The following is a 12,346-nucleotide window of genomic DNA, read 5'->3' as shown; positions in this document are numbered from 1 at the left end:
GGAGCAGCCCTGCAGCACATTTTTGCCAGAGCAGGCAGAGTTCCTCTTCAGGACTACTCACAAAGGGCGCAGTTTGGCATGAGGCTGGAGGTGCTGAGATTCTTGGAATGTTCTGTGAAGAAACATAGATGCTTCAGATTGAGTTAACAGGAGTGGTCTTATTTAGGTGCTTTAACTCATTTTACAGAAACCAAAATACTCATTTCAGTGCCAAGTTTTTATAGAAGGACTACATTTGTTTCATGCCCTGCTGAGAGATGCTGGCAGGAGCTATTATCAAAGACTCCTTTTCCCCTTAGTCATTTAATAGTAGCAGCTTCTCTTTTATTCTGTGCTCTCTGAGAGCAGAATAGGAAGTGATAATCTCCTTGGAATACAGCAGACACCTGTTTGATAAGTGGTAATTGCATTATTCCTGGAGGATTATCACAGTGGTGCTTGTTTCTTTGTGATGAAGCTCCACTATTACAAGCAGAGCAGGACTTCACCAGAAGATACATATTCCAGGTAAGAGAAACAGAAGATAGGAAACAATAATACTTTTTAGAAGCTCATTTTTAGAAGTCAGTAACACAGTGTTTTCAAGAGCTAACATTGCAAAAATCCAATTCCTCAGAAAATGATATCCATGAAGAAGAGGCAGCATAAAAATCCTATCAGTGTTTGAACCATTTGTTGGAAGCAGTTCTGCTAGCACAACTGCTTGAACTGTGCCAAGGAATTATATAGTGCTGGAAACATATCCAGGCACTTCTCTGTTTGCCATCCAAAGCGTTGTACAATGTTGTGAAGTAAATGGCATCCCACCATAGACCAGAAACGTGCCAAGTATTTGGCTGATACCCTTTGTGAATGCAAAGCAGTTCCCGAGGTGTATCTGTGAATATCTCTGGGCAATATGTGATGTGGATGAATTGTTGTTAATTTATACTGTTTATTATTTTACTTGTTTCTGAGCTTAAAACCCTGTTAATTGTTTTTGTGTCTCTTTTGAATAGCAAAAAAATAAGTGGTTTGAGATCAGACTTAGTAAAAACAATTATTATACTGTATTCTATGGCAGTTACATAGTTACTTAAAAAATACCAGAAATCTAACAGATACTGTGTTTCAACATAGAAGCTAGCAAATAAAACAGGATGATTTTGAAGAAAGGAAATACAGGAAGACAGGTTAACTCGGTTGAGTGTTTTTGCAGTTGTTACGAGTCTGAATCCATGTTAAGTGCAGTTTAATTTTTCATGTTAGAGTATCAAAAGTAAGAGTACACAGTACCACAAAAAACTATAACCAGACTTCAGAGCTTGTGGTTGTCCACAAGATGGACGAGTGGACACTGGCCCTTTCCCGTGTTTTCAGGTGCTAGAGGGGTTCTTGTCCTTTTTTTTATTGGCCTTTTCTTTTCTTTACCTTGATCCTTATCTCATTTGGCAAAATAAAATGGATGAATGCTTTGTCCCCTGGTATTTGTTGGCACCAAAGACAGTCTCTCTTTAGCTTAGGAAAGGTTGGGAATCCCAGTTCTATCTATGAATAACACTGTTAGTTGTAATTTATCTTGTTTTAGTGAGAGAATTGGTTTTTTTAGTTCCAGAAACCTTCAGGAATGTACAGTGAGTTATGACCTGTTCCCAGGCATGTGTGTTTTATAGATCAGTTCACACAGGTGTACTTATTAATAAACTCACTGAACCAATTTACATGCATAAGTTTTAACTACTGAGTAATTAGTGAAAGCATTGCTGAGGAACTGGAAATTTGGGAAATGTGTCATTATTTGCATATCAGTATAAAGCAATTACTAAATTAAAGAGTGCACGTTGTGACAAACATGAAGCTCCTTTACTGTTGCTTTGTCAGTGCACATTAACATCAACTTGATGTGAAAGCCTGGCTTTCTCTGCATGAACTAAAAATCCTAAGGCAGAAGTACACAATGAATCACCCAGAGTTTGGAGGCTAGCATGCTGAATTGCCTTGGGGTTCAGACTGAGTAAAGAAAAAACTCATGTAAAAGACCATTGAGAAAACGTATCAGTGGAAATTAATTAACTCAAGATCCACAATTAGCCTCATGGTCTATACTTAACTGTGTTCCAGGTCTTTCAGCATTTATTTAATTCTGTTACCCTGTGTTTCAAATAGCTGCAAATGGCTTGGCAGATTTTTCATCCTTTTTAATATTTACAGTTTTTGTCTAAGAAGAAGAATGAGCTCTGTAAGTGATCATGGGTATTTATTTCAGTCTCTCAAGTATATCTCCTTTTTAGCAGAATCTGTTGCATGAGGAAATATTATTTTCTTTTTGTTTCCTTTAAATATATTTGTGGTTTGAAGCAACATTAAGTACTACAGTAGCTGTCTTTCTGCTTTAATTCCTAATTTGCCTAACTAGGCTCAATCAAATGAGAAATAATCAAAACCAGGGATAATTTTCATTCAGCCAGCAAACGAGAGGGGTAGATGCACAGTAACATGGCTGGTGATTAACAGGGGCTGTAGCAAAAATTGGCATGTGTGTTCAACCAGCACACCAGGGCTGGGTGTTCCCAGAGCAGCAGGCACCACTTTTTCTCAAGCTCATAAGGAACTCACAGTGTTTTGTGGAGCTGCCTTTAGAGTGGTTGTTGCTGCAACTCCGGCATCCCTCGCCTGGTGTCTGAAAGACATGAGTGGCCTCCTCGCTGTGCCATGGATCTCCTCCAGCCTCCCACACCATCCTCAGTATGATTCCAGAGCTTCTTCACCATACTTCTGCCTTCAGCACGTGTAAAGCCAGGACTGTGCCTTCACAATGCAGCAGAATAAGATATATACCTTTTATGTGCAGCCTTTTTGAATTTCAGAGAATTAACACAGCCATTTTTTAATCCTAATCTAAAGAATTCATCAAATTTTAAAACATGAGTAATAGTTCAGACACCTTTTTTTTTTCCCTGCAGTTCAGAAGGAAGCTTTTGGCTTCTGTGTTTTAACTCTATAGCATTCCTTTGTGATTTTAAGCTTCATTGTAGTTCAGAGATCTACCATGGGAACATGACTGAAATCCCTGGAATGAATTTCCTACAACCTGTGTTGACAGGTTTAAAGTACGTACTCTGACACTGTTCTTGTGGCTGGATTAGAAACTTTTTTTCAAGTTAAACCTGCGATAAGTAATTGTCACAGCGCACTGGCACAATGCTAATTTGAAGTGACGTGTCCAAACTGGCCTCAGTAACATGAAGAACCCTAACAGGTGTGAGGGGTGGATCTTCCCATGGGCCCTGCTGAACTTCTAACAGGAGAAAAGTAGTAGAAAAAGTGAAATGAACCTTGAATAAAGCTGTCAGCAGTAATTATCTCAACATCACTTTGTGAGGAGTTAAAATAAGCATTACTGATTTATAACCTGAACACACTCCATGCTAGAGATTTTTTTTTCATCCAGTTAGTGTTTAAAATGAAATGTTGAATACCTGTCAAGACTTTTTTCTCTTTATGGAGATGCATAATGAAAATGAAGTTATTTTTCAGAGGAAGCTAATTTCAAGGGCTGTCAAATTTTTTTAACTCTTCTGTTCATTTTCGTATTTGTGCAATAGTTTAATAAAACAAACAAACCTCAAGCATACTTGACTGTTTTTCCCAGCTAATGCTATTTGATGTCAAAAGACAAAGTGGTTAATGTGGAATTACATCCACTTTTTATTGTTGTTCAAGGAGGGATAAGGGCTTACATGGCAGTAGATGAGCTTTGGATGTTTGATTTCTTTTTTTTTAATATTATGTACTGAATTTGGATAACAATGTCTAGTTGAGCAGTACAGACTGAAGAGAGCCCTTTAGTTCTGGGTAGTAAATCTTTCTGAGTCACTTAACTGCACAGTACAAAAATGCCCTTGTTTCAGTTAACTAAAATAATGTATTTAATAGATTTGTTTTTTGAATTGCAATGTACCTTCATTTTACAGTGGGATACTCTCTCTTTGTTGGTGTGATAACGCTTGTTTTATGTATACAAAGTATTTCAGTATGGATAGAAGTAATTTTACAGTCTTGTTACTACTGGAAGAATACTTACTAACTTTTGAGAAAGAGCAAGCCAAAGGATAAACATTAATTCACAGAAAATCTTTAATCTCTTGAAGCTTTAAGCATTAGTTCTAAACATGAGCATGCAGGAATTCTTAAATCATGTATCACTTTGACTTTGTGAGATTATACACTGAAAGGAAGATAGTTATTTACTGAATAATTATACAGTGACAAGTGATTAGTTTGGCATGTGTTGATCACCTGTTTGTTCCCAAGGAATTCAGTAAGGGTTTGTCTGAGCACAACAAGCTGCCCACGCACTGTTAATAATGATTGGTTAAACACCAGGAACTGCAGCCATGGCAAGAAGAAGCTCGTGTGAAAGCTCTCTCATGTCATAGTGTCATTTTTCTTGAAATGATGAGGCTTTTAATATCCTCAGAACTAGCATGAGTTGCCTGGGAGTCCACCACCTCCTTATTGCATGGATTGGTTTCTCTGCTTAGATCTCCAGCCAGGAAAGAATGTGGAGCCATCTGACAATGTCTGGAGAACTGTAGAAGATTGCCAGAGTTCCCATTCTCTTATTTCCCTTGCTTCAATATTCATATGCAAGGACTATGCTGAATGCACTTAGAAACCACAATTTTATTCAACTGTTTGTTTAATGAAAAACTTCTCAGTCTTGTATTTCAAGTGTTAAAACTTCACTCACTTGCTCTACCTCTCCCTCCTTCCCTGTATACTTGGATTTTTCCTATATACCACATTAATTGCTATATCCTGTCCACCACACAAATAGTCCTTGCTTTTCCTTGCTTCTTCAATCCTGAAAATGATAGGTTGCAAAAGGACCATGGAAATATGAGTGAGCCTCAGTTGTGGAGCAGCCTGACCAACCTTCAAGCAGCAAGAAGAATGACTCATTTTCTAGGTGTTCCAACTAGATTGGTTTATAATTTGTTTTGTCTTAATACCTTACCTACTGTTGGTGCACTTGGGCTATGAAAGCTTTTGATCCCTAAAATACCTTGTATCCAAATGCAGCTAGTAGTACCATGCACATAGAAATTATGATAGAAAACTTAGGGCAGATATGTTCCTTCTCAGAGTTTTTGTTTCTTCTCAAACTTCACATAGTTGTGTTCAAAATGCAACTTCTTTTTTCCTGTATCTTCAAGAAAATCCATCCATCCATCTGATAAATTGCCATTTATCATACTCAGGGAATTAGCTTATGCTATAATAAAAGGTCACATAACAGAATACTAAATATAATACGAAATTTGAAATGCTTGATAATGCTCCTTGCTCACGCCTCTATCCTTACCCCTTCTCTTATCTGATGAGGGGAGAAAAACATCATGGTAATTACTCCAGCGAGAAAAAGGATCAAATTATATGGGAGTGAAATTTTCACAGAGGAGACACCTGCCAGTCATTGAGTATTTTGCTATGGGCACCTCTCTTAGGTTATTTTGAATAATTGACTGTTGTGAAATGTACTTGGTCATGTTTGTTTCTTTATTCTTAAGCCATGTATCAGTGAGTAAACCACTAAATGGAGAAGGTAAGCAGCTCACATTTTGTGCACAGCTGTCACATGGAGTATTTGAACCGGGATTAGATTTCAGTCTGTAGGTAACGCTGCATTCGTGTCTGATTAAGAATGTTTTGTGTGATATATGTGTTACAAACCCCCATGTGTGTACTGCAGCCTGCTAAGCAACCTCTAGTAAGAGCCCTTTTTATGGGAGATTTATGGGGGGAGTCAAGTATCGGAAAACATGCTTTTTATTTTGTACACCAGGATCTTGTTTGCTTACTTTATCTCTGAGTATTAAAAGCAGAAAATGGATTTTTTTTGTTTACCTCAGGAGAAAATCATGCTGTAAGAGTTCTCCTATTTAGTTTCCTGTTGAAGCAGATTGTATGCAGCCAAACATGATTCTGTATTAGAAGTGCATCTACTTGAATGATTTGACTGATTCATAGCAGTGAAGTTATACAGAAATTACATTTCTTTTTATGATCTTTTTACTTTATATTAAAAATCTAGACGGTTTGTCCACTGCAAGGTTTTGGGTTTGGTCAGATCATTCCTGTTGCTTCACTTGCTGTGTGTGAAGAAGTGAAATCTGGCATCATTGATAGATTCTTTTCCTTTGCATATGGATCAAGTGTTCTCTGAATTTCTGTCTGTTGCTTTGTAAAATTTACAGTTTGACCTTTGAATTTCTGAGAACAAATGATCAAGAATCTCTATGTCCAAAAAAATTATATTAGAGAATATTTTGTCATGGAAAAATACCTCTCCAGTGAGTTGGAAAGAATTTGTCATTTGAGTATCTCAAACAGTAAAATCACCTTGTTACAGAGACACAAAGAGTTTCTCCTTTTCAGTGGTCTTTTAAACAGCCAAAAGCTGTTGTTTTTTTTTAATTGACAAGTACTAGGTAATACAGCTGAAGGGCTCCATTTAATAACTTGCCCTGATTAACAGGTGTCTGTCTGTATGTTCAGATAGATGCATTAATGTACATTAAAAGAAATCAGAGTGCCGACATACTCAAAAACCTGAAAACTCTCATTGCTCTTGTAGCAAACAAAAGGTTAACAAAGAGCACAAAATAAACTAATATTCATACCTTCTGTAAATATTATAACTTATACTTGCTTGTTCTGAATAGTTCTTGTTTACAAAAAGCTTTATCTCTTTACAGAGAAGGGATTCCTTAATGGCAAGTATCCTGTGAACAGCACAAGCTTTCAGTAATTGAGGATGAGGAAGAATGTCCAGTTCTTTACAGATTATTGCCTTAAACTGGACACTTTGGGTGTTCCAGCTGTATTCTGTAAGCCATTAGAAAGCTCTTACAGCTTCCTTCACTTTCCTCATTAGGTATGGTTGCCATTCAAATCTCTTTTGAGATGCTGTTTTCCTCCATCAGTGTGTGGCTGAACATGAGGAAAGCCAATTTGTCATATCCAATTACTCCTTACCTGATGCAGTCCACCGAGCTTACAATTTTTGTATCAGCATTTCTCAGTGGAGTGAGTTCTGCAGCTGGAGTTCTCTGCTGGTATCATTCCTTCATGTTCCTTCTACTGTTTATCTTTCTCACATCTTCAGTAACTTGATTAAAGATCTCTGGGCTGGTACAAGAGACTGAGTTTGTTCCTTCATTTGTAATTTCAGAAGTCTGCAAGAGTGGGAGTTAAGTTGTGCCAACAAACTCTTTCTAGAAGATACAAACTTTTGAGATTATGGGCTTGTAGGTTTTTGTATTATTCTGAGCATGAGATGGCAGCACTCTGGAATTACATGCTCTCAATGATTTCTTTCTCTTCTGCAGACATATTTATATAATGAAATATTTGGAAAAATAGTGGGTTTAGATTGTTCTGAATGATATTTCTAGAAGCTTCTACATAAAAATAATACTTTCTAACATGAAGAATAATTTATTGTTTAAAGCATCTGGTCTCACTCCAGATTTGGCATATATTTCTGGATTAATCTGGAAGGTTGACAAAGAATCCTGCATGTTTAGATCAGAAAAGATGTTGCTTAACTTTTTCCCTCGATTGCTAATGTTGGCAATTTAAAAATGAATCATCTCAGACTGAGCATTTACAAATAGTATGTGTCTTAGAATTGGAAAGCACAAGTGAGCACCAGACTATTTCTTTCCTCTCTAAATTTTTAGATTTTGTATTGATCTTCCTCTTAATAGTTAAAATCTATTTCAAGTAACCTTTGTGTGCTTTTAGTCCCGGTTGTACCATTAACTTTTTGAATACCAGGGATATTGAATCCTTTCAGTGTCTCTGCTGTTTCCTAAAAGGAGACTCTCCTGCTGCCACTCTCCCTGAAATGTTTGAAATCTTGAATTTTATTGTCCTTCTCCTTAAAAGTTACAGGAAGCCAAATAGGCGACTACTTAAATTTTTCAACTAGCACAAGCAGTGTCTACACAGTGTTGGACCTATTGGATGAGGCTCTGGAGTTACTTTTTGCAAGTAATTTTCCTTATTTCTGATTCTGTTTCACTTTCTACCTCATGTACCTTTCAGTTCTGAGACAGTTTGATTTGCACATGTGTATGTTTCTTGCCTAGAAAAACAGAGTAACCTTATTTATTTTTGCTTTAGTGTATTATTTCTTTCATAACATGTATCTAGCTTGTCATTCGTGCATGAGTCTCACATATGCATCTTCCAGTGTCTTTTCTCGTGCATGTGGAAGCCATCCCATTCAAGCTCTTGTACCCACATAGTGGTGATTTTCATGCAAAAAAAGAGAAATCCTGACTGACTTTGGAGTTTTTGCACTGCCAGATGGGCTCACAAAATAGAGAATATGGGTAATCAGGTACTCAGGCTGCAAACCAGCTTTTTCAGTTATGGTGTTGGTATAAAGATTTTGTCCATTTGCATGGGAAGGTGGCTGAAACACAATGATAATTTACTGCAATAATAATGTACTGCATCTCTGTATAGGAGGTGGCAGGGCAGTATTCAGAAAGAAAAAACTCTCCAAGAGCAGTGTGAGATCTACAGTTCTTTCCACTGAGACACTTCAGTGGGTGCTCCCATCAGTACCTTGGCCTACATTCCCAGCACTAGGAAAAGGTTTGCTGAGCTGCCTGGAAAACAGTATTTGCTTAGTCTTGGTGTTCTTATGATTTCCAAAATAAAGCTTAAGCTTTTGTGGTGCAAGAGTCTTTCTTTGCAAGAGGACTCTCTATCTTTGAATGAAGATAACTTTATTCTAGAAGAATGTCGATGCTGCTAGTTTATTTTGGAACGCAGGCAGAGCTGCTAATTCTTTTGCAAAAAAAAACTTCTCAGAAAGGAAAACAAAAAAGAAAGAAAGAAAAAGCAAAGGGAAGGGTGATTTCTCACACCAGTGTGCACAAACCCCCAACATTCTAGCAACTGTCTGGAGAGTAGGATGAAACAGGCTCTGATGTGGAACCCCTTCTGCTGTTAGCTCGTGTTTGAGAGACGCTTTGACACTATAATATAAGGTTGCAAATTGGAATTGCAACACCCTGCAATTGGGCCAAGTGATGAAGCAGCACAATAACTGCCTGCTTGATCTTACCACTCTCTCTTTAATGTGCACGTAAAAGATACCGGGAGCCTTTCCAGGCATCTGTCGGGGTATTTGATGCTGCGAGAGAGGGAACTGTAGTCTGTGTGTGGTTAATGTGTGTGTGTGTGTGTGTGTGTTTCACCAGCATTTTATATAGTGTGCTAACTACGGGGCAAAGTTTCAGGTTTTATAACAGTTGGGTTTTGTTTATTATTGAAAGCTTATAAAAATAATAATTGAAGTGGTGGATTTTTACAGAGAATGCAGTTCTTAGGCTCTTGTCACAGGAGTTTTATACGTAATTGGTCTTGACCTGTATGTCGTCTTTAATATTTCATTTGCTCCAGAGTATTATAACTCACTTCCTTTAAGACGATTGCTGGGCTTTTTACACAGCTAAACTTCTGTTTAACCTTGCTGTGAGAATGTGACAGTAGGCTAGTTCAGACAGGTTAACATTCATTTGGTAACCAGCCTGCTTAATCAGCCTGCTTCAACCTGCAGCAAATTAAATCTTTGCGAGTTCTAGCAGACAAGTGATAAAGTCACTCTGAATTATGTATAAAAAATAAATGGGGTATTTTCAGTGCTCATGGCAGTAAATGAAATTTAAGGCTTATGATTTATTCTTGGATTTTTGTTGAGAATGATTGAAATGTATTTTACCTTAATGTTTTTGCAGTCCAATTAGGAGTGCGCTGTATTTCTGAAATGTATAATGTAAATCTTTCATTCTGTGCCCTGCAAAAATACTAATAAGTTTTACAGGATCTAGGTGTTTTTGTGCCCTCTCTGTGTTTCATCTGAAGGGACCACTAGAAACAATATTTTAAACATGCAGCCGGGACTATCCTTCTCCACATCACAGAAGATTGCATAGCCTTAAATACTTTGTCAGTGCCAAAAATAATCAACTATCTTTATTTAAGAGCTACTCACATTGTAAAATCAGTCCAGATAGGTCTTAGGTGCTTCTGAAAGTCCTGTTTGTGGTCATCAACCTCACTTCTCCTGGACTGATGTGCTCTTCAGAAGAGGCAGGAGGCTGGGCAGAAGCTTTAAATGCAGGGGTGGCACCAGTGGTTCTGGTCTCAGAGTGGACAGTTCTCATTTTTAGGCATTATAATTGGTGCATTTTTAGATGCAGTAGGATCAGATTTTCAAATACTATTGCTGTGTATTTGCAGGCATCATCGTAATTTTGTCTTTCAAATGACACCAAAATTTTTCCATTTCCTGCCTTCATAGTTCTTAAAAATTGAGACTTAGGCTTACAGCAATGGGCAACAGTTTCTGTTGCTGCTGGTTGCTGAACATTCATCCTGTGGACTGTGCTGACTGCAGTGTCACCAGCACTGTTTGGTTTGTGTGTCTTTGTTCATATGAGGCACATGACATGCACCCTTAACAGTTAAAATGACCAAAAAGGAGATGAAATGTATTTTTTAAGTTGCCAATGTGATTGTGTCTATTGCAATGTCTGCTGGTAAACTGTTCTTTCAAAATAGTATTTTTTTCAAGATGACTTAGCTGTTTTTAATTAGTTTTATCAGCACTTACCATCTTCACTTGAACATTTGCTTCTTGATTAGCAATAAAAAATTTACATTTGCATCATCAAAGCATAGCACTGTAAAAGTTGCCATGTATAATAACATTTCAAACTGCAGTACTGATTGAGGAGAAAATAACAATTCAAGGCACTTCTGAGTTTGCAGTTCCATGGAGTTTGTTTTGATACTCTGCATACACCTCGGTAAAACTCAGTTGATGTTTCCTTGAATATTTTAATATCAGGAATCATTTTAGTTTTTCAGGCTTCTTAATGTGTGTTTAAATAATGCAGTCTTTAGTTTGAATCACTAAATGACTTTAAAACCCCCTCACCCCCAAACTTTATTTGAGACTGTGACTTTAATGAAGGACCACTGCTTGCTTTGCAGATGACTCTAGCTGTGTCGGGACTGACTTTTCCTTGCCATCGACTTACGGTTGGAAGAAGATCTTCACCTGTACAAACAAGGGAACAGTCAGAGGAGGTAAGGACATCATCTTTATTTTACCAGGCTACTCTAGGAAGAAGCAGGGACACCTTCTTATGCAGTGGGCACCATCCCTTCTGTTGTCAAGTGTGTCAATGGAATTGCATCTTAAAATGATCAATTTACAGTTCCTGCAACACAAAATTGTGACAAAGTAAGAAACGGGACAAATGAGTCATTGAAGAAGAAGAGGAAAAACAAAGCAAGCAAATCACAGCAAAGGATCTGATGGTGGGAGATGAGACCTTAGCTCCTTGCACAAAAATGTTGATTTTTCTCCTTTATATTGGTATGCCAAATACCAATATAAAAGCCACAATTGTGTGGCTTTTCTCACTCTTTCTTGTGCAGGTAGACCAGCTCTGGTACCATTAGATGGAAAACAGCATTAACTTTGGATAAAATTTGCTCAACTATGTGTATGCAGAGAAAGTTCATTCTTTAATCATGCATTTTGTCACATAATATTGCTGCCAACTGGACTTCTGTTAAAAATCACCTCTGATAATGCTGTATAAAATAGTAAAATAAAATGCAGTATATTGTGGTTTTATAGAAATACGTAAGTATTTGTCACTGTGTATGTATTTTGTATTTCACTGCAGGTGTCTGTAATAAGAAGCTTACGGTGGATTTTGGTTTTTATTTTTATACAGCAATGCACTGATGTTCATATGGTTAGTGATAGTGATGGAGATGACTTTGAAGATGCTACTGAGTTTGGAGTTGATGATGGAGAAATGTTTGGAGTAGCATCATCTGCCTTGAGGAAATCGCCAATGAGTAAGAGTTGAGAGCTGATTTATGATTAACTGGAGGTTGTACAGCAGAGGTGAAGGCAGAGAGGTGTCTGCAGAATTAGAAACTGGAAAGTATCTTTTGGTAGGGATGGTAGAATTGTTTGAATGTCATGTCTGATGGATGCATCAAATGAAAATACTGCAGACATAACTGGCAACTGTGAAAGCATCTTCCCGTGGAGGGAAATTTTTAACCTTGCAACTGAGGAATAATAATGTAACTTAAGATTGAAGAGTAAAAATTAAATTCAGAGAAATTGTGATCTCTATGCAAATGCACCTGTAGACAACTGGATCTCCACTTCCCTGTTTTGAAAATTCTACAGATTCTATTTTTGATTGAAGTTTTAGTCATTATGCTAATCAAATTTCTCAGTGATTATTTC

General features: G+C 37.3%; 1 protein-coding gene across 1 annotated transcript in view; it reads left to right on the top strand.

Annotated features, from left to right (window-relative positions):
* The window catches only part of FAF1 (Fas associated factor 1), a 151,845-nt gene that overhangs the window by 89,488 nt on the left and 50,011 nt on the right, over positions 1-12,346 (top strand). Inside the window, exons 9-10 of the mRNA XM_032117346.1 lie at positions 11,062-11,157; positions 11,817-11,943. Coding sequence (XP_031973237.1) covers positions 11,062-11,157; positions 11,817-11,943 — 223 coding nt within the window. The remainder of the gene's footprint in view (positions 1-11,061; positions 11,158-11,816; positions 11,944-12,346) is intronic.

Source organism: Corvus moneduloides, chromosome 9, assembly GCF_009650955.1.
Source record: "Corvus moneduloides isolate bCorMon1 chromosome 9, bCorMon1.pri, whole genome shotgun sequence".
NCBI lineage: Eukaryota > Metazoa > Chordata > Aves > Passeriformes > Corvidae > Corvus > Corvus moneduloides.
This window is presented reverse-complemented; position numbering and strand designations above follow the sequence as displayed.